This window comes from Augochlora pura, chromosome 4 (assembly GCF_028453695.1).
Source record: "Augochlora pura isolate Apur16 chromosome 4, APUR_v2.2.1, whole genome shotgun sequence".
Lineage (NCBI taxonomy): Eukaryota > Metazoa > Arthropoda > Insecta > Hymenoptera > Halictidae > Augochlora > Augochlora pura.
In genome coordinates, this window is record NC_135775.1 from 12,523,903 (window position 1) to 12,547,266 (window position 23,364).

The 23,364-nt window shown below is 37.0% G+C and overlaps 4 protein-coding genes across 7 annotated transcripts; 1 reads left to right on the forward strand and 3 right to left on the reverse strand.

Annotated features, from left to right (window-relative positions):
* Positions 1-3,517: 3,517 nt before the first annotated feature.
* On the reverse strand, positions 3,518-13,678 carry Mta1-like (metastasis associated 1-like). 4 transcript variants are annotated; one of them, XM_078178662.1, is made up of 13 exons: positions 12,976-13,678; positions 11,955-12,022; positions 11,698-11,791; positions 8,820-9,002; positions 7,285-7,536; positions 6,927-7,198; positions 6,662-6,850; positions 6,158-6,580; positions 5,464-6,064; positions 5,184-5,334; positions 5,074-5,102; positions 4,627-4,888; positions 3,518-4,553 (listed from the first exon to the last, which is right to left on the reverse strand). In XM_078178662.1, exons 1-13 carry the CDS (start codon positions 13,088-13,090, stop codon positions 4,415-4,417), a joined length of 2,778 nt encoding a protein of 925 aa, XP_078034788.1. In that variant the 5' UTR covers positions 13,091-13,678; the 3' UTR covers positions 3,518-4,414. The 4 variants fall into 4 exon arrangements, with proteins under 4 accessions (XP_078034788.1, XP_078034791.1, XP_078034789.1 ...); XM_078178665.1 differs by lacking the exon at positions 8,820-9,002; XM_078178663.1 differs by lacking the exon at positions 5,074-5,102 and having other exon boundaries at positions 5,185-5,334.
* A 352-nt stretch (positions 13,679-14,030) lies between these two features.
* Positions 14,031-17,472, reverse strand: H (transcriptional corepressor hairless). The gene is made up of 3 exons (XM_078179133.1): positions 16,090-17,472; positions 15,225-16,025; positions 14,031-15,145 (listed from the first exon to the last, which is right to left on the reverse strand). Exons 1-3 carry the CDS (start codon positions 16,430-16,432, stop codon positions 15,111-15,113), a joined length of 1,179 nt encoding a protein of 392 aa, XP_078035259.1. The 5' UTR covers positions 16,433-17,472; the 3' UTR covers positions 14,031-15,110.
* A 453-nt stretch (positions 17,473-17,925) lies between these two features.
* On the forward strand, positions 17,926-18,923 carry LOC144468396 (uncharacterized). The gene is made up of 5 exons (XM_078177830.1): positions 17,926-18,069; positions 18,145-18,407; positions 18,473-18,646; positions 18,708-18,796; positions 18,865-18,923. The coding sequence occupies exons 1-5, from the start codon at positions 17,926-17,928 to the stop codon at positions 18,921-18,923; spliced, it is 729 nt and encodes a 242-aa protein (XP_078033956.1).
* A 139-nt stretch (positions 18,924-19,062) lies between these two features.
* LOC144468652 (MAD2L1-binding protein) lies at positions 19,063-20,550 on the reverse strand. Its single transcript, XM_078178270.1, has 2 exons — positions 19,896-20,550; positions 19,063-19,830 (listed from the first exon to the last, which is right to left on the reverse strand). The coding sequence occupies exons 1-2, from the start codon at positions 20,285-20,287 to the stop codon at positions 19,455-19,457; spliced, it is 768 nt and encodes a 255-aa protein (XP_078034396.1). The 5' UTR covers positions 20,288-20,550; the 3' UTR covers positions 19,063-19,454.
* Between the last annotated feature and the right edge of the window lie 2,814 nt (positions 20,551-23,364).

Below are 23,364 nucleotides of genomic sequence, written 5' to 3' on the forward strand. Positions count from 1 at the left end.
GCTAGATTTTGCGCAAATAAAGTTTTTCATAACTAAATCACCATTTTTCTTAATATATATTTTTTCCGCATAGCAATATATAGTATTCATTACATATTGGGTTGGGGAATAAGTTCGTAGCGTTTTTATATTTTCTCTCATTTTACAACAATTTATTGCTATTTCGCAAGGAATGTGAGCTGTTTCTGCTCTACAAAACGATGCTAATAGTTATAACAATTAATTAATCCATTATGTATTCGGCGTTATTGTTTACGACATCCTCCCACCTCTCGACCAACTTGTTGATATGTGACAAAAATGAAAAATAAATGAAAAATAAATAAAGGAATAAGGTAATTTCCGTACTAGCAAACATCAAGGAATGTTTTTTTCGCCAAAACTTTGGCATCTGCAAGCGGACAGCTCGAATTGTTATTACGGTCGCCGAACATGTACTTCTACAACAACCTCAAAAATAATAAAAAATTAAATGACTAAAACAAACACGATTAGCACAGTTTTATAGAGCAGAGACAGCTCTATCGAATAAATATGACATACTTTGTCAAACAGCAACAAATTGTTGTAAAATAAGAGAAAATATAAAAACGCTACGAACTTACTCCCCAACCCAATATATTATGTTCTTAGTGTATTGTACATATACACTTTCACTTTAATCGTTTACTTTAATAACTAATAAAACAATTGAGTAAAGAACGAAACATTCACGAAAGCCACTATAGTGGCGCGTCGCGCCTAAGAGGTTAAAAGTAATTCGGAAGGCGCAATCGGCACATCTACCGTATCGCGTCAATAAAACTTCTCCCACCACCTTTTTTCAATGGCGTGTCCACCTCAAAGATCAGATCTCACTTCGTTTCCGTCTAATTGCTGCCGCCTCTGTACAGGTTTCCGCAAGCAGCACGGAAAACGAATTTATCGGCGAAATGGCTCGACATTTCCAGCCAATCCGGCCAATATAATACGATCAGTGGGCATATAAATGTAATCACTGTGACTTCTAGACCAGCAGTGAATGCGTAGCACAGCCCAATAGGGCTTCTTTAATCTCGAAGTGAATCCGCGGGGGCGCGAAGCAACACTTGGCAGCCGATATCGTCTTGGGGACCGTGAAACTCCCTTTCAATTTTCCCTTTAACCGCGCGGAAGATTGCGCGGATTAAGGCGAGGAGCTCCCTTTCTGCCCGCGGATCCCGAGCATAAAAGTCGAATCGGCTGAAAACCAGCAACATGCGCGCGGACTCGACGCGTCACCGGCTGAACTTTAATGAAATTTGCGAATCGGATATTTATGGAGGGCTTCTCCCGCGGAGAGGCCCGGCGCGCACGCCGACTCATTTTACTTTGAAATATTTCCTGTCCAAGCGACCAAGCTCTTCAAGTCCTGTTATTCATGAATATGCTGATTATCACGCTTTCCTGAAATGCTAATAGCAGAAAAGCGTATCCGCCGACCCGCCGTTGTCCGTAGACGGTGTATTATAAGATCCACCGATAAGACGTCATAATGTACCAAGTACCTCAAGATTCTGCGGGAACTGTTTCTCGAGGAAACAAAGCTGTATCGCGCTTTATACGTCCCCCCAGTGGCTACTCGTAGCCTTATCCGCGAAATCGTTGCATAAATACTATGCTATTATAAGGAAAATATATTTAAACTACTTACGAAGTAGTGACAGATTTCTTTGCAAGATTTTAAAACGACTTAATGCAAGCTGTTGCGAGATTATGAAAGATTGAAATAGCTTGAGATCAGGTGTTTATTTCGTAAAAGATTCAATATTGGCTAAGAATTAACTGTAAGTTTATGTATCTACGGCTAGGAAGTGTTAATATATTCCAACGATAATAATATAAATTCAAAAGATGGACAAAATATAGTTATCAACATTCTTCGATTAAAAATTTAATAATTTTTATTCACAGTGTGCTAAATCACACAGATACACGGAATGCAAGAACGAAAAAGGATAAAATCTCAAAAATTATGAGCGAAAATATTTTTTGATGGCGTGGAAATATTCAGCAGAAGCCGTCCTAAATACAATACGAATCATTTGCTCTTAGAAATGAAATAACGTCATTGGATGTAATGACAAAATGCTCAAACTATTCGACGATTTAGTATTATTTCCTTTCGCTAGATAATGACACTTACCTATACTTAAGGAAATCTTTATATAAATAAACTATTTGATTAAAATATTTACACTCAACAATTATAATTTAAGTAAACTTTTTATATGAAATTAGCAAACTAAAAAAATTCATCATTTCAGTTTGATAATCTCATGTTCTACCTAAGAAGGTTTATTATAAATGGAGTAACCCATTGTTATTAAAACCATAACAATTAAATAAACAATTACAAGGCAGCAATAACTTATTCATTAATTTAATTGATATTTAAAAAATGTTGATAAAGTAGAAAACATTAATTATCTACGGATTCCACAAGCTGCTTAAAAATACCAACACAGTGCCAGTGAACATAATGGCAAAATACAGAAACTGGTAGCTAAATTACCGACAGCCGATTTCACCTAAAGTATGAACGTTTTGCTATTATCCCAATTGACTCTGTAATGAAATGAAAAAAAGAGCATTACGTGCATGGTGGACATAAAACCCCATATGGTTCGTACTCAGTTCATTCCGATGACCTGTTCGTACTCCTAACCAAGGCTTGCGGGCTGTAAGAACTTTCAGTATTTGTTACCTTTTGTCTAATCACTAGGAGTAGGCGGATAACCGACATTTCAATTTCGGGTTGGAACCCGAAAGCTTGTAAAATTCGGATACTCGACATCAAAGTTTAATCAGATAGCGCTTGGGTCGAGTCGGTAGGTTACCGACATTTTGTACACTACTTGACCCGACTTCGGTGTCGAGTATCCGAAAATTTCATATCTCTCCAATCTTTCGGATCCTGACCCGAGACTCGAGTATTCGAAAATTTCAGTCACCCGTTCACCTCTACTAAACACTAACCAAAGGGAAAAAGAAACAGACTAGATGGGAGAAGTATCGTATCACATCATTCTCAATGACTCCTACTCGTTTTGCCCCCCCCCCCCCCTGCGATTAAAGGATTGGAAGAAAGTTTTGAAAAATCTTACGGTCCACAAGTCCTACTCCTGATCCTAATAACCTTGGTTTGTACTAGTAGTCATCTGTATTCAATAATTGCATTTATAGTTAAAACAAGATTATAGGTTATGATTGTTAAAAACATTGCATAAATTTCGTTACCATGTATTTTGCACTAATACTATCAGACAGAAGCGCTAAAATGTCTACATCTGATGTCACACGCAATAAAGGTCATATTAAACTATGATTTCAATAAAAATTGAAACTTCTGAGCTGAGCTGAGATGGGATGCTGTTATTGTCTACAATTTATTCAGTCTTTTCTTAAGGATTCGAAAATGTTAAGTGTATAACACTAATAAAAATTTGGAATATTTCATACCTAAACAAAGGGATATCACTCATTTCCCTTCAAAGGATAAATTTAACAATTTCTATATTTTTCATAAGTAATTAATTGTGAACAGAAATCGGTTCGAGTGGAAAAAGGACTAGTATATTCTTCCACTTATGCTTATGTTTATTTATTAATTGTTGCGACGGAAGTCATCAAACTTGAAAATTTAATAAAAATATTCACAATGAGCATTCTTTCTTTCTCCCGTACGTTCAGAACCGTTCTCTCTTTCCTCTCTCTCGCTTTCACATATCATTCAATCTTTCTCTCTATCTCTCACGCTCTCGCACTCTCACATTCGTCTCTGTTACGCGCGCGGCCGTAACATTCTTCGTGAGCTGATGCGCGTGGTATGAGCCAATTTATCGAGAACTCGTGCCCAGCACTCGTTGGACACTTGTGTGTGTATGTGTGTGTTGCCTGGCTATGCATGTATGAATGTGTGGTATGATGTATGTATATGTACATTCAATTATTAATAATTATTATTAATAACAACAATAATTAATTAATACGAATAGAAAATCATGTTTCACGGTGAATGACTTGATTCCTTATTTTCAATTTTCTTTTCTTTCATTAAAGATTCGATGAATGTTCGTTTCCAGAGTTCGACGTTTTTCTCGTCGTCCCTTACTCGTGAAGGTATTTTTTCAGCGATGTCAGTACAACATGCGAATCAGTCAAGCGAGGCCTTCAATTTCGGCGAATTGCTGTCTCGAACATTAATTCAGAACATTCCGAACAGCGATTAGTCCTTGCTCAACGTCAGAGCTGTCAATGACAATTACATAAAGCTGGGATATCTTCACAGTGGTCACTCTTGCATTAAAATTACGATAACAGCATGATTCCCTCGTAACAAACCGACCGGTCCGGTTCAGTCCAGTAGGTTTGTCTAACTGATTGTATTATTAATTCAGTCCAAAATGACAACCATATCATCACCGCGCACTGCTCTTTGCGGATGAGGAGGATGCAAAGGGGCTGGTAGTCTACGCCATGGTTTGCGCGCTGCTCTTCGGAGTTCCACGGATGAAAGCGATCTTCTAAGTCTTCTATAAAATTATAACGAACAACGTTAAATCACAAACATGTAAGACAGCATCAGAAAAAGTCAAAGTTACGTACTTGGTCTGATCCGAAGCGCGGAAGTACACGTCGTCAGGTGCGTCCATCCATGAAATTACTTGTTTGCGCGCATTACTTCTAGATAAGGGTGGACCATGAGGCAAGGTATGTGGATGAGCAGCTCTTCCATTGAGCGGTGGTGCTAGTGGAAGAACAGGAGGAGGTGCAGTGTGTTCCAAAGTGTGCTTGGGATGTAGCTGCTGTGAATGGTGAGCCCTTTTTGCAGGTGGTCCACCAGGGAGCCCTGCACTTAGGGCAATACCTATCAAACATAACGGAATAATTGTACGATATTCAATACGAAACGCTACTACTATTACGTGGACGTAAAATTATGAAACCAATGTTCCATATTCCTTTGGATTATAACGATAAACTGTACAACTTAACAAACTTGGTGATTCGTTTGGCTGTATACATAGACTCTTAGGCATTGAATTATTTTACCTTCATCCCAATCCACGTCAGAGTAGAAGCCAGTAAACAGAGACCACATTCAGTACTAGGACTTGGAACTGTAATGAATATAAATAGCAAATGCATGATACTGAGGCTTACCATCTGAACCGTTGATCTCATCGAATGGAGGTCTTGTGCGTTTTAGGATAGTTTGTTGCGTCGGCATACTGGGTTGTGGTTGAGGTGGCGTCACTGGCAGCCTGTCTACCTCTGATTTATTTGGTACTCTTTCATATAAAAGGCTTCCATCTATAATCATATTATAAAAAAGTTTAACCAGTTTTCTTCATTTTACTCTTTACTGGTGTACAAAACAATTGCAAACGATTCCAATTTTTATAAAAACAAAGGTACAAACTGTAAATGTTTATTACATGCCTGGTGCCTTTGGTGGTCTGGGGAAGGAAACTCGATCGGGCTGTTTTCGTTGTGCTGGTGCCGTAAGGGCTAACCAATCCCAATCCCCGGGTTGCCGAGGAGCAGGATGATCACCTAAACGCGTTGCTATATCGGTGACACGTGGACGAGGCCGAGGACGTACAGCTCGCGCTAAAATACGTAATTCTGCCGAACTTTTTGATGTCAACTGAGGAGAAGCGCAAAGATGCCGCAATGGTGCTGCATTTACAGGTTGATGGGGTGCTCGTGCTGCGTGACGTGTGCGTAATTGCGCTGCACACAATCTTCGTGCAGCCCGTGCTAACGCTGAAGTACGTAAGTAAAATGCGGAACGGGTTTTCATTACAGGCCTGGGAGATCCACCACCACCGCCTCCACTTGCTCCACTTCCACGTAAATCAACACCATGAGCACTCGCGTAATGGCGACTTAGATGAGCCTTGAGCTTGAATTCTTTCCCACAGGAAGGAATGCTACATCGATGAGGTCTGTGAGCACCGCCAATACCTTTACTCTCTTCGTCCGAACCTGCACCACCTCTTTTTCTTTCTAAATCAACATCATCGATACGTGATGGAACCTATGTATAAAATTAAAATATAGCATCTCCATGAAATAATGATATTATTTAATACTAATATTTTTAATAGTAATATAATTTATAAAACCGCACCTTGAGACCACCATATTTCTTCCAGTACGTCCAACATGATTGGCACAAACGGCATTGCATATGCGATGGGCCCCAAGCGTACCACTGCGGGCTCTGCATAACTTGACAACTTTCACAGGGCTTACCACCAACCCCGACCATTAATATACCAGAATTATCAGTTGTCATGTTACCATTACTATTGCCATTAAGAACACTAGTTGGTTTTCCGTTACTGTTGCTATTACTATTACCAAGAGGTACAATCGTAGCCGCGGAAGGTGCAGTTGTAGGTGGAGCTGTCTTATTGTAATTTGGTATGTAAACTTGTTTAAGTTTACTTTCTGCTTCTACGGCCTTTACCCTCTTCTGTTGTACGTATCTGTCTGTTGTCTTCCACATGTAATAATATTCGATTACATTCTTTAGAGTTTTCCACGGTAACTGAAACACCAATAAGATCATTTTTATTAATCTGATCAGACATTTAAGTCTTATGTTAGCCACTTTATAATGTATGCTTACAAAGTCTTGACGAATATCAGCGAAATCTTTTCCATATTTGTCAAGAGCTTCCTCGAAAAGATTAGCTTCGGATGCGCTCCACTCTTCCATCTCATCTCTGCATAATACTGGACCAGTACTAGGCACTAAAGATGACATTGCCTTCGCGACATCATAATTATGCCGATGTAAAGTATCCATCGCATGAAACTATTAAAACACATAGATATAAATTACTAGTAAAAATAATGTTAGCAATACAATAATATAACGTAGTGATATATACAAGAGTAATGTCTCTCGATGCAGCTGCCGCAGACATATGCAAAGAGGGTTGTTTAACTGAAGAAGAACAGTCTAAAGCTCTTGCAAATGTGCCTACAGATCTACTGACAACAAGGAATTGATCAATTTGCCGATCTGTTAGCGAATGTCGTGGTGTCCAAACCAAAGTTTCTAAATCCTGCGATCTACGAGGATCTGATTCCCTTTCAGCAGGTGTGAGTGGAGCTGGCGCTATACCATCGGCTTGGTATTTACTGCCTACTCTAATTTCACCTGCAAAATTACACAAATATATGTTAAAAATAAAATATATGAAGTGATAGTAATAAGCAATGTAGTATTGAAAAATAAGTGAATACCTTTGTCAGCAAGCAAAGTTCGCTGAGCAGGATCAAATACTAAGCAATAGAAGAAAGAATCTTCTTTGTTTAAATAGCTTAGTAAAGATTCTGTTTCATTTAACAATGTCACACAGCATTTGCCTCTTATGTGTGTTGCAGGCATTGTTTCAACCTGCCGGGATAGAAACAGTTCTCTGTGTTTCATTTGATGACGTTGTTTAGAGCTTAACTCTGTAACACCTCCAGCGCCTACTACGTTGTCCTCCGTCCCTGCGTGTCAATAATTATAATTAACACATATTTTACACTTAAAATATTAAAATTAATAATAGAAAAAGCTTAACTGAAACATATCTCACGTAAGTGTCAAAAAAAAAATAAAAGATACTGAAAACACTGAATTCAATAACTTTGTTATACTACATTTTAACATAATAGTTATAAGTTTAATCAGACATTTCAGCATCACATTATTTATATTAATAAAACAGTGACAAAAATATTTTCTTTTAGTATAGAAATTCGTCCTAATTTCGGTCATTAAAATTTATTCATGCACTTCCGGTCTTTCCTTTTTTGTTTCAAGACAGATAAATTAAATGTAAATGAAACGCAGGAATGTGGCAGAATCAATTAAAAACTTACAACACTCAAATAAAATATCAGCAAGAGCGGGCAACAAAAAAATAAAAATGAAAGCAATCTTAAGTGATAAATTACTTATCTTAACAAAAACAAAATTAACTTTTGAATAAATGTAAATTGTTTAAAGAAGCCTCAGATTACTAAAGAATTATCACTTTATGCGGCGGGATTTTTGTTTTAATGAATGATTGATTATTTTAATGATTATGAAGACTAATTTTAGGTGCTGGAAATCGAATAAATGGATCACCATAATGGTTATCTAAGAGAGAAAAAGATACAGAATAAAGTAGCAATAACAGGATAGATGATGAAAATGTTTATGATCATGTATTGTCATATATATGGGTTCATATAGTTTCACATCATTTGAGAAACCATTCAAGTCCCCTTCTTCACAACTTTTAAGAAGAGTTCTTGGGTGAACCCAATTTTATTGTCTCTTTGGCCTTACAGTGAATTTAGCCTAAACTTACGACATTCACCAAGATTACAAAGAAGTTTATAAATCCCGCCGCCAGATCATTAGCCTTAAATCATCACTGGCTTCTATGAGATTAATGAGTCAATCAAAAGGTACACATTGTGGATTACTTACTGATGAATCCCTGTAATAACTCATGTTTATTATTTACACTTTGTATTTGCAGCTATTTGCACTTAATAATACATCTAATTCTGATTTATACATATAAATATCTAGTACTTGAACGTGTGAATTAATAAGATCCATATCTTCTTACATTGGTTACTAATAATTACTTTGAACAAAAAAAGGATTTGTATACATATATGTATATAGTATATGCACATACATGTATACACACATGTGTACATAAGCACGTATATCAAAATACGTAACCAAGATTCATCTGCAAGAAGCACCTTTTAATTGACTGCTCACTCACCATGAGGCTCTTGGGCCTCGGATAGTGGGGCTTTCAGCCAGCCCCCCTTCCCGCCCCCTTTGATCATCACTTTGGGCCCGATCCCATCTTTATTAGTCATTTCCTTAGTAGTATCTGGATTCTCCAGTTTCTGACTCTGCATGTTCGCAGGGGATTCTGACCTCTGCTGCTCCGCACTTGCCACTGCAATTTGTATCATAGAACCCACTCTACTAATTTTCACTATTTTCTCTTTTTCAAATACAATTTTAATACATGCTCTTGTAATTCAAAAGAACTATATTTCTGGTTCACTTCTTAACGATTTTTACTAAATGGAATATCTCATCACATAGTAGTAATATCATACTAAAAAATAATTTTGATTCTGTCAACCAATTCCAATCGCGTTTCTATTTACAACTGCAATAGACTAGTAATATTCAAATACAGAATGAGTGAGATATTAAAAGTGGTAATAATTATTTCAATGCATATGTATGAATTATATACTGTGAATATTTATAGAAATATAAAATAATTAAAATCAGAACTTTCATATAATTTCATTCTATTCCATATTAGCTTCAAAACATTGAAACTTTTAATATAGAAAATGAAATGCTACTTCTATCAAGTTTCACAGCCTTGTACAATAGATATAAATATGCATAAAAATGCAGTCTAATGATGAGGGTTGAATGGACAAAAAGATTTGATATAGTTTACTACAAAACTCGATCTGTAGATATTGATTCAATATTCTCTTCATTAAAAATGTGTTCGCAAAAGAATGAAACGTATTTCCAAATTTTAGAGTGTAGAAATCGCGAAAAATGATAAAACATATTTTAAATAAACACCGTTAGGAAGGGGAATACTAATTTGAACCTCGAACGAATCTCAATCGATATCCAGAAATTCTTGGAGGAAAACGATATACTTCTGGACTACGGGCTATCGTCACCGAAAAGGGGTAAAAGGGACCCTCTGGAAGCATCCGATCCCCGGGGAGCGCGTCCTTGCCGTAACCTTTTCATACGTTCCATGCATGAAAATATCGACTCCCGACAAGACAAAGGTTCGTATATTTTTTTCCTGAAATTCGAAGCACAGAAGAGAGCAAGGTACAGAACCGACAGAGGAGGGGGAAAGCCCGATTCGAAGCAAATACCGGCGGACGGACATAGAACCAGTGAGAAAGGGAGGAGGGAGGCAGAGGGTGGAAAGGGACAGATGTAAAGAGAAAGAGAGAAATAGCACGGGAGAGTGTACATTCGCGTTTCACACATACACCCGTACAGAATTTGCACTCATACACATACATACATTACATACATAAGGTACGAAAGAAGAGGACGGAAGGAAAGAGAAGTGGTAGAGAGAGAGTAAATGCTTAAAACGAAGATGGCTAGTGGGGCCCACACCATTTTCGCCCAGGCACACACGGCGTACTCGCGCGGGTATGTGTGCGTTCCTGTTTTCTCTCTGTCCGTTATTCGTGCATGTCTGCGTGCCCGCCTGGTTATCGTATACGTTCCTCTATCGGTGTCCTTACGAGTCTCTGTGTGTCCGAGTACACGTAACACATACCCAACCAATCCCTGCGTCAGTCATTCATTTAGTTCAGGGTGGCGGGTGGGGTGGTACAGGGGGAAGTAGGGTGAGAGAGGTAGAAAGAGGGGGCGGTGGTGGGCTAGCGAGTGCACACCATCCCCCAACCCACCCCCGGCAGATCGATACAACCCCCATTCCACCCCTCTGCCACCCCCCAACTTTACTTATTATACATTCCCACCCCCCAAATCCCCGCGTCTCATTATCTTTGCCACTGCAAAGGAAAAATCGAGAAAGGTAGAAAGAGAGAAATAGAGAGAATGAGAGATACATATATGTATATACGCGTGCGTGCGGCGTGTGTGTATGTATATGTATATATACACATACATACATATGCATGTATACATACATATATATATATACATGTACATATATTTAGATAGGTAAAATACTGAGCGAACTTTTTTCTCAGGGAGACGCGTTATTTTTCTGTGTATGATAGAACATATTGAAGTGTGATGCCTTTCACATGAACAGGAGCTATCCTGGCGCGCTGGGGTCTTTGAACTTCTATTTGGAAAACGTAGTAACGTAAGAACGTTGCAAATAGAAGAAGCACTGACCGGACGTTGTTTATTTTCACTGGAAAATAAGATACGAGTTAATTCGGGGAAAAAGCCGAATCCGAACCAGTTTTATACTGAGCCCGCGAAAACTAACAAGTCTACCTAATCGGTCGTAAAATATTTTGTTATTTTCGCATGCCATGTTCTGCCAACACAATTTTTTTCGAATTTCTCGATTGTCGATTACATCTGATGCATACTACGTTCGAGATCATAATTATCAATGGAACTAATAAAAAATTACCCGCGAATCGATAATAGGATTCCGGGCGTCTCATGGAAAGGATTGTTTCAGTTTTTTCAATTCTGAAATGATTATCAATCCGCAAGATGGAAATAAAATAAGTTATATTATTCTTATATATTCATTATTAGACTGCGAATATTTATGTGAATATTAATATCCATAAAGCAACTTTCAGAAAACAATGTTTGGCAAAGACTAAGCTTTATGTATCAGATAAGATTAATCTAACTTTAAATTCAATTACTTTTATTAAATATTTCCATGTATGTACTGCAAATGCACAAAGATTCACAGTCTCAATATAACAATGTTCAATTTTCAACTGCATTGAAAATCAACTTTTGTTTGTTACTATTGTTACTAGAATGATTTGCTAATGCTAAAATATTTCTGGTAACTGGAGTTATTATACAATAAAAATGAGTATGGAGAATACATCTCACAAAACTCTATAAATCTTACTTACATTGATGTTTATCAGCAAGCATTATTAATGTAGAAGGTAAATCCCTCCGCCTGAAGAAGCACATAACTTTTGCTTCAACATTCCCACTTGCCGTCTAAAAAAAAAATTAAATGAATGTAAAAAGAATAGATAAATATACTTATATCTTAATTATTCAAACTTCAAAATTAGTTTATACAGATATGTAGAATCTGATATAATATGTAATTGAAATGAAAAATCAATAAATCTTTAATTCTCAAGTGTAAATCCCTTACCTTATTTAATTCTTCTATCCTTCTTATCTGGTAGGGAGATGTGGAAGATGTTTCAAAATATACGTAGTCTACAAATAAAAAACAAAAGATATATTTTAATATACAAAGAGAAACCAGTATACGAATTATGCATATTCCATCAATATATAATATTAATATATTACGCCCCAATATTCTCAAGAATATATCTTTGATTTCAGAAAACTAAAATGTTATAAATGCTATTCTCTTCAATACCATTTCATTGAGATTCCTATCTACATCTTATGTATTCATATACGTGAAAAATACATAAACACAAACTTACACCGTCATTCTGAAAAATACATATGTACAATACACGAGAGTCGCGATATCGGAGAAAGTTTCGAACATCGTATACAAAAAAAAATCATGTCTTATACAAATTAAAAATATGGCATTATTATGAATAAAAATTCGAACAGTGGAATGCTGTGACAGGTGCAAATTTTTAGATGCGAGCGTGCAGAGAACGCTATAACGATGTGGATGTTCATTTCGTTGTACTTCGATAATATCGGGAAAATAGAAACTTAAGAGATCTCGCAACATTTGACATGTGCATAAAAATATTCAATGATGTATAAAGAAAATGAGACAACGATGTAAAACCTAAAAACGAACCTGAACGTCCAAATATCGAAATATAATCATCAAAATTCATCGTGCAAGAAATTAGCATGACCTGGACGAAGGGCGAGCGAGAGAGTAAGGGGGGCAGAAGGGTGGAAGGGGGATGTGTGTGTAGAAGGAAAGCAGACGTATGTATGGGACGCTAGAAGAGCGAAAGAGAGAGCAGAGGAGGAAGAGACAGGAGAGATCCAGATGAAGAGAGGAAAGTGTCGAGGGGCCGAGCGCGGGTAAAATGTAGATACAGGGGACGCCATCGCAGATCACCATTCGCAAACATTAATTTCTCGGGTTAATTAAAGACTGCGCTCGAGACTCGACGCGTGGCCATCAGCCGGCGGAATGTGTGCAGTGTGCGGTCACTTTTTACCTCCCACCCGGTACATGTTGGCCGTCATGTTGCTGGCGTCCTGTGTGGCCCCGAGAGCGAAATTAGCGTTCTCGTGGTTACCGTGGTTCTCGTGGTATTCGGCCGGCATCGGCATGAAGACTTTTCGTCCTCCAACCACGCGAATCTATCAGCCGACACTTCCCACTTGTCCACGGAGTCAACACTTCGCGGTGTCACTCCATCGTGTTTGTTTGTCCCTCTGATCGACTCGAAACAGAAAAAAAAGATCGCACTCCGGCTATCCCTATATCGCGCCTGCACCGACCCGTTCCCGCCTAGAATTGAACACTTGACGGTCCTTGTGAGTAGTAACACTAAAGACGCGCGAATAACCCGCACTTGTTTCGACTCACGTGTCCGTTACCGTGACGAACATCGTCAGTGGCCGTTGCTTCGTTCATACGGGAACACCGCCATTTTCATTTCGCCGAGCGGGCTACATATACGACCAGGCGAGACTGCCTGCTCCCCTCTACCGGAGCTCGGTTCACTCGCTTTCTTCCGAACCCGCGTGCATTCGAAACTTCACCGAGACATACAATATCCGAACCGTATGCGTCTCTTGCTTTGATTCAGAAGAACACAGGTACCTGCTTTCACGAATTTTCAGCGAAAAACGCGCGATCCCGACGATACAACCCGGTCAACGAATACCACAAAACAAGGCCACTGGTCGGATACTACCAAGACTCGACGATTGCGCGGTCTTCACCGCGTCTGCGTTATCCTACCGAAGAGTGGGGATAACTGTACGATGGAGTGCCAATTTTTCGACGCATTCGCGAATCCAACCGCGAAGTTTGAATTTGACTCGTTTATATTCTTTGTGAATTACATTAGTCCGAAAACATTTATAATATTGAGATTACCTATTTCTTTTATTCACTGTATATGTTATATATCCCGATATTATCTAGAAATTATAATGAAATAGGGTAAGATTGTTTAAGAGAATGAATAAATTATAAGATACTTATAAAAGTTTAAATTATATTTACGTTGAAACAATAAATGAAATGCTTTTGTATAGTATATGAAATATTTATATATTTACGAAATTAGTCTTTCTATACAATTGCTTATGCGCAGTCACATATTTCATCTGTTTCAATTAAAAAAAGGAAAGGTATGTAAATGAATAGTTGAAATTACTCACTAGTTTGTAGAGCCTGTGTGAGAGTTTGCCTTTCGCGTAAAACGTTTGGTAATGCGCCTGACTAATAATAAATAGTGACGAATATGTCGATTTGATGCAAATACGCAACGCAAAGTTATATTCATATGTACATAATAATAGTAGTAGTAATAGTAATAATAATAATACATGTCGATGACAATGTCCATAATTTAGCATTCTTCTAATTTAGGTAATCATTTAAGGCACATCCCACGGTCTTTACCAAGCAATTTTGTTCATTAATATTATATAAATAAATGTATACTGTTGTGGATGCTATTAACCTAGATTTATTATCATATTTCTATTCATAGGAATAATTATTTATACTAAATATAGGTAATAATCTGTTCTGTACATAATTCTATGTCTTTCTTATGAATCTTTTAAAATGGATAGTCGTATCATTTATTAATGATAATAATGATAGTAACATTAATAAGAATAACAAGATAATGCATAAATGAGATGCACAAGATGAAAGCATGCTCTTTTCCTTTCATCACGGTGTGAGAATCATGAGTAGTACAAATGTTTTTAGAGTCAAAACAAGATTACCGAGTAAACCTATTTATGCGACTTTTTAAATAATTAAAATTTTGAAGTTTCCGGAACTAAACAAAAAATTAACAGTAAACGCGTTAATGATAAAGGACTATGTAATATATAGATATTTTTAATTACAATTAAAATTTCATAATACTACTCATGATTTAATTTAATATTAATATAAAATACCTATGCCAACTCTGACAGTTTATGTATTTCTATGTACAAGTATAGCATCCAGACTTTGTCTCCTGGTTGCATGGATCTACTTACTACGATACTATTGTTTATGGATAAAAAAATACTAATATATCGCATTGTCGTTGCACGGGCAGTGTTTGCGCAGTTTTGTCCATTGATAAGGCACCAGCTTTTAGGATCCTGAGATTCAACCCGCATGCTTCGACAGATTTAGAGGCATATCTAAAGATCATACACGATAAAGAATTCATATAATTTACAATATACAGAAAAAATCATACAAACATCTTGAAGCACATACCTGAAGGAGGTGTAAGAGTTTGTTCCCTGTAGTCTTTGTAATGATGAACTGGAGGAGATGAAGGATGAGGTGGTGGTGGTGCATACAATGGCATAGGAGGTGGATAATGGACGGGTGATGGATAATGCATCCATAAAGGTGCTCTATATGGTCCAGGAGGTAACATTGGCACACTGTACAGTGGATGTTGAGGAGGTGTATTTGTAGTACCAATGTACGGATCTACCCGCACCCTAGGATACGAGTTACTCGATGAGTATTTCACAGTTTGTCTATCATCTGGCTTCAACAAATTTCTTAGAAAGCCTTGCTCATGACTTGGCTTATCTTCCCCCAAGATACTTGTTATGCTGTACGACGATAATTGTTTCGGTGATGGAGTGGGAGCACTCGTTGTACAAACAGGCTGTGGTGTCGCGCGTCTTTTAGATGCTTGATCTTCTAATGACACTCTTTCCAATTCGCGCAGAATGCGTTTGCGAGGTGAAACAACATTAGGATCTAGAAGGCGCGATAGTTTGTCGATAATTATATTTAAAACTTTTCCAGTTGGTGTACCATTCGCCTTTCGAACTGGCTTAGTGTAATTTGTTACTGATTCTGGAAGTAGGTGAGAAGTAGGATCTAATGGACGTCTACGCTTTCTTGCTATTAGGCAAGGATGTGCACACAGGCGGTTTCTTGGATTTCTATAGTAATAAAAATTAAACTCTGTGGATATTCGACGTCTTGGGTTTGCTTGCTTCCAACAGTGATCCCTTTGCCAAGGACTTGATTGTACTGATGAGTTGTCATCAGAGACTGTAAGTAGCATCACAGTGTTAATATCATAAAAATGTATGTGTAATGTTATTTATTTACTTACCACTAAGAGAAGTAGAACTTTCCTGCCTATTTGGAGTTGTGCTAGCTGGTGGCCAAAATGTTTTTTTCGGGACTGGAAACCATGTAGTTCTTTCCCCATCTCTACGATGGGACAGTTCTAAAATAAATTTTCCATCTTTGAAGAATTTTAATCGTCCACCAGGAGTTGGAAGTAAATTGTTATCGATGCGTGTTTCCGAGTGATGAGTGGGCTGTGGGCTTGAATTTTTACCATTTGCCTTGGTAAGGGTTGAGTGTAATGCAGAAGGATCACGTGAGCACATTTCTGTTGTGCCTCTCACGTGACCTGCGTGAGCATGACATTCTGCTGACTTCTCACGCATGCTGACACTTTACCGATATCCATTTTTCTCCGCTTGACCTTTCATACTTCAGCTTCTCAATATCAAGTAAAAGAAAGAGGCAAGACCTTAAAAAGGTCTTTCTCTTATAGCTGCAAATAATAATAGATGGGCTTTCTAAAGTACCTCTGTTTCATACTTTAAGAAGAGCATTTCTTGCAAAAGAACTTGGCCGAACCCAAACTATGTAGCACAATTCAAGCAATAAGTTGGTGATGTAAAAAGAATTTTTTGACAATGGTGTCAAAAATAGTCAAGCATATAAGTTTCTCTGAAACTTAATGGAGTTGATAACAGCACAGAAATGCAATCATGTTGGTCTTGTTCATTTCAAAACTGTCAGATTGACATAAGCAAAAATTGACAGTGGACAACAGCGTTCCTCTGAAATTGAACTAATATTTTCTCCTTAGCCAAAAAAGAATTGTCTGGATATTATGCCGATTAATGTGCATGGATTAAACAGAAGATTATTTAATCAAAATAAGCACTATCATCAGCTTGACAGCCACATTTTGCGTGAAATTCCAAAAGGAATTTGATATACATGAGTGGCAGTCGCTAGACACCCACCCACCCACGCACTGCCGCCTTCTGCAACGAGTTCTATTCCATCTCGAAGAAGCGGCTCATTGCGTTAATAAGTGTCTTCGGAGCTGAACGCGTTATATTTTCCGCGAATTATCACAACTGGCCCGCGACTTCGCTTTCTAAACGCGAGATATTCACGGACCAAACACGGGACGGTCGCTCTGTAGTGGAAAACACGGCTCGGCCGACACATGTGTTTCACTTCACCCACGAATGGTTTACGTGTCCACGGCAATCGAGCTTATTCGTTCGACGACCCTTCTGAACGTGCGTCCACCATCGTTTTCCTCGTGATTTTCGATGTTCCGACGTGAAAAAAAAAAACAAGAATTTCTCGCCTTCGTGTATCCTTCTTGTCGACAACACTGTGGCGGTTCACGGTCCGCGCGTTCCTCAGTTCCTCGGTCCAACTCCCACGATCAGTCTGCACGGTCTGCAATACACTGTAGTACTTCCTACGTTCCTACAGAACACGAAGTTACGACGAACGCGTTATGGATATAAATACGAGGCAATTCAGAAAATGCAAACTTGTTTCAATCATTTTTTATCAATGTTTAGGTGTTTTAATCGATTTTCATCAAAGAAATTAGAAGTATAATATAAATATTCGTATTAGCATTGATTTGACATATGAATGTATTTGACTGTAAGATCTTTTTATAAGAAATCCAAGGAACTTTATATATGTGTACTACTGTATTTTAAGTTTCTTGATCCCGTTGCTGTTTGTATTTTGCTCACTTTCAATGGACCAATAAGAATCGTGCCTTTTCGCACGAATGAAGTTTGGCGCGCAACGTTTTAGAATCCCGGTGTAATGTTTCCGTAAAATATTCTTGACATTTGTTGATAACTTTTTAATTTACGCTCATTTATTCGGTATGAAACTAATAGAAGAATATCAGGAACTTATCGAACGTGATGCAACTGAAATTTCTTGGTTATGGAAACTCTTGCAAGCGTTTTGTTACATTACAAGCGCGGTCACTGGATTCGTTTGCAGTATATTATTCTACGTAAAATGGGTATCGCATTTATTCTGTTCCTATCACTTTAAACGTTTTCGATATAAACAAAAATTTTAATTAAAAATATTAAAGCATTATGCCTTTAATGATAACTGTCCACTTTGGGCAAATTCCGTTCGTATGATCTTTATGGAATCAGAATTGTATGAACCATTTGATGAGGACAACAGGAATTTGATTAATACAGATTGGATTGATCAAATTGTGACCCATTATGATTACAACTATATATGTAAAATATATTTTATAACTTGTTTCTCGTCCTGCATATTTGGAATTATATGGTCCATTATGTTTTTAATATGTGGAAAAGGTGGATATGATGTATCATCAATGTAAGTTATTAATTAGTTGATAACTGTTAATGATAATGCACAGATATGTACAACATATTATGTAGATATGAAGCTCCATGGAGTATTGTGTTTCCTGCAACAATCTTTAATATGATATTTGCATTAATTACAACATATGCTGTTATAAACCTGGTGGAAGGATATTTAATATTCAGTAAGAGCTTAAAAAGAGTTTACATTGCAATAAGCATTACTGATAAAATACCGAAGCTTGTAAGGTAAAAGACATTAATTATATTAATTTATAAAATATTTAATTAAAACAATATACATTTTTAGCGAATGTGATATTATACACAAATATTTACAACACAACATCCATGACTATGATCTATGTAAATTATTCTCTTGGCTGCAGGTTACGTCTCGTAAAAATTATAGTAATTTAACATTAAGATATAATCCAATATTGATATATGTATTATGTACCTTTAAGGTTCTTTCCTATATAATGATGTGGAGTTGGTTAGGGGGATTGGTGATATTAATTTTTAGAATAATAAGGATTTGTGACTTTAAACTACTAAGGATTAGGATCTATGAAGTTACATCTGATTTTGTGCCAGAAAATATTAATAAAAATGAGCTAAAAGATGATAAGAAAACAGACAAAGAAAAAATAGAATAATTATTTGTATATCAAAAATTGTTTATTCATACGTTCCATATATTTGTATATGAACATTCATGTTGCAAGCATGTATGAAAATGTATAAAAATAGATTTACTCAATTTATAAATTTACCTAAAATGTCACCTATATAAATAAATAACAGATTATAATAACTGCTTTAAAAACTCTGCCTTGGGAAAAAGAATAAGTTGTATATATACTTTACAATCGTACAAAACTTGTTAGTGACGTATATATGTATATATATATGAATTACTATCCTAATTGTTATATCTTAAACATATAAATCAATATATTTTCAATACTTTCCCAATATTAAGTATAACATCTTCTATTAATCTTTTTTTATTTTAATAAAACTTATGTTATTCCTTTGATTTCCTATCATACTGTTATGGTTTTCTTACAAATTTAAATCCTTTAATTATTTCTCTAGATTGATACCATTGAAAAGGCATATTTTCAATGTTCTCATTTAAATTTTTCAAAAATTCTATGTTACTATCTTCCTTACTGTTAGAATCAGATGGCAGGTCATTATAAATCTTTAATACATGAATACAGTTGCAATCCATATTTATGTGATTATTATTGCTCAATTTAAATGTAAAACAATTAACTTTTTTTACTGGAAGTGCATAGCTTGGTTTTGGTAAGAAAAATTCAGAAACTGAGTTTCTATCACTTTTTTCTATTAACACAAATGTATTTGTGAGACTCATTGGTGTAGATATTGCATCTTGAAAGTCTGAACACTCTAACATGGACCTAAAAATTCATTTCATATAATTTATACAATATCAGAAATTAATAGAAAAATAAGTTTTACTGACCTCATTAGATTTAATAAAGGTTTCCTAGATACATGTTTATGTTCATAATGCTGCTGGCTATTGAGAACATCCAATGGTAATTCTAATCTAATTTGCAGCTTTGGTGACATTATGGTGGCACCAATGAGTATAGCAATTCCTTTAATTTTGCAGTTATTAAGCTGAAATTGTGAGCTCAATTGTTCTGATGTGTCTTTCATAGACTTCAATAATGCTTTTATAGCAGATGAATTTCTATCTGTTGGTTTCATATTAATTTGCAATTGAGTCAAGGAATCGTATGTAAACGGTATTTGTTGCTTCTGATATAAAATGTATTTTAGAAGTTCAATCACTAGTTTTACACAAATATCACTTGTCAGAGGTTCGTCCAATTTTACATTAATTTCCATTTTGACTTTTGTCTTTTTGATCACACTTCGAAACTCGTAAAGATTCGACGCATAACCTGTCTCAAACAAAACGTTCCGTCGAAATATTATACTCTTAAGTTTGTAAAGACGCGTTTCATTTTCTATGATAATAAGTGTGCTGGTTACATTACAAAACAATATTAAAAATAATAGTATTTAATATATAATTTAAAATTATATTGTTATTAGACTGCAGCTACAAATGCGTCGTATACTAATGAAAAATGAAAATTAACCTTGTTGCCTTGTTCGGACAAGAAGTATGTATGTATGCATCGTACATACATATTCTATACCTTCAAACCGCAGCTTGATCCGTTAGCGAGGATCAATGTAGAAATTTTCTTTGCTCTAATTGGCTGATGATTCATTTCTAAAACAGGATCCACAGCCGATTGAATACGCAATGAAATGGTGGTACATGCCCGCCAATATAGGGAGTAAGAAAAGCATGCAGGAGTAGATCCCATTACTGTTGTATGTGTATGTGCTTACAGTTTTTCTTCCTCTCTAAGCAAGCATTTGTATCTTTAAAACTTTTTAACGAATTCAATCTGCAGTGAACTGCTTAGCGCCGAATCGTCAACCAATCACAGCAAATCAATTTCTGCTTCAATCTTCATTTGGTTATCAAGCTGTGGCCTAGAGTCAAGAAGAAAATGGACTTATGTATACTAGTGTACATGTGTACAGGAGTGGCTCCTTATCGGCAGCGATCTATCTCTTCTTTCCAAGCGATTTTATTCCCCATCATATTAATATGAAACCAGCTCGCGCTGTTGGTTTAGAAAGAGAACGGGCTATGATCTTACCGTGCTCGCGGTTTCACTCTTTTCGCCCATCTTCTGGCGCTCTATGTGAAACACACGACGTGATATTCGATTTATACGGAATTTAGCGTATTTGTGATCGTCTTGAAACAACAATCGTTTATACAATTATTAAAATTTTCGAAAACTCGTAACCTATATTTTAGCTAATTGTTTCTAGTTTATGAATCTGCACAGTTTTGTAAATTCAGCCATCCCAGTACTTGTCAACTGTGACGGCCAGCAATCAATGATCTATTCAACGAGAAGGATTTTCGAAAACAGCAAATAATTTTGCAATTTTCGATTATTGTATGCCAATTGAACTGCTTTCAATGCTTCGTATAAATATACCCCTATAAAAGTACGTAAAAATAAAAATAGTTAACAAAAATCAATTTATGATGCGAATAATTGTACAACACCTGGATAAATAGACAAAATAGTTTGTTTGAATAAATAGATTGAATAGTTTGTTCGTATGAATAGATAGAATAGATTGATAAAAAAAATAGACGGAATAGATCGATCAAATAAATAGTCAGAACAAATTGATTAAATAAATAGACGAAACAATTTGTTGGAATAATTTGTCCATAATTTGTATCATCTAAAATACAGTTTACGGGTCTTCAAAAATTTTAATAATAGTAGGAATGGTCGCCGTTTCAAGATGTTCGCAAATACACTGGATTGTTTAATCGAGAATCTTATGGGACGAAAAGTATAAATTGGATGTTGCGCCCAAGTGTTTCAGATGGAGCACCAGGCAAATGGATGCGCGAATAGAGTGAGATCGCAAGCATGGTAAAGTAAGATAAACTACATTGGTTGCCGGTGTGATTTGTTTCGCTGGTAACTGCTGGCGTGCTCTCTTATTCACTCGCCACTTTTTAGCTTTGTCTAAAACTGCGATGGCAACATTGCTTGGGTGTGAAACGTCAACCAATCAGAGAAAAGCAGTTTCTGCACCTACATTCATACAGTGATGGGTCTTACTCTTGCACATTTTTCGTGCTTCCTAAGCTAGTTCACACATCCCCAACATTTTACTGCGCATCCAGCTTCGCGCAAGTACTGTAGAAAGAAAACGAGATACGATGGAGAGAAACAACACAATACCCATCAGATTCTATGTGTATTGAGCACATGGATAGAAAACCTAGCCTGTCTTATTTTGCCATACTTGAGGCCTCACTCTTTTGGCGCATTTGTGGGAAACCTGGGGTTTTACCTCGGATTCCCTAGGCAGCTCCCCAACAATCAGTTGGTAACGCGGTTGTCAGCACTGACTACCAACCGTTGCCGCTCGTGCTCTGTCGAGCGGGAGTCATTCGTAATCGAACACTAGACCAGAACAGATACGGGGCTCGTCCCACCGTATCTACCGCACGTGCCGAGTATAGTCTACAGTGATTGTAATACAATAAAATCGGTGATCGAGAGATGGTGTATTTATCCATTAAATTGTTACGGTCTGAATTGTTTGAATGTAGGGAATTCGATGTGGTTCGGTTGCCCGTGGAGCGCTGAACCGCTCTGCTCGTGAAAGGTTGTAGAAAGTTGTACAACTTTGAATATTTTAAGCAAAAAGGTACTTTATTGATAGAGCTCTAAGACGTACTTTCTTTGACTGTCGAATAAAGTCTGAGGTTTTCCGTGGAGTTCTGCATTTTCTTCCAGCTTCTTTTCCTTCCCTCCTTCGTTAGCCAATAGGAAAATTAGCTGGGCGCTGGTGAATTTGCTGGACGTTGATTTGTCGCCCGGTCCGTCTTCCGGTTGCAGCTCGAAGATGATTGGTGGATCGACGGTGCGCATGCGGATGGGAGTGCGCGGGAGTCGAGCGCGCAGGGGTGAAAAGCCCGCCGAAACTAGCATTGTGGAAGTGTGCCGCGCGCGAAGATTTCGGCTCGAGGACTGAGTAAGAGAGAGGGTTCCGAGAAGTTTTTGTCTAAAGATTTACGACATTCTGTACTTGAGAGATCCGGGTTTGCTATTGTGACTTGTTTAGTTCACGTGAAATCGGAGAGGGTCTTACGAGAGGCTACGTGATTTTCTCTACATTCCTCGATTAGTCTCGCTAGATAAAAAAAAGGCTCAACGAAGAATTTCGTGGGAACTCTCTCATTATCTCTTTACATATTCTCAGTTATTCCTCTCGGCCGACACCGTATCTCTACATAAATATGCGATATAAATTTGTATATACATTCGAACTTCCCTCTTGTCGCCATAAATTGAAAGCGT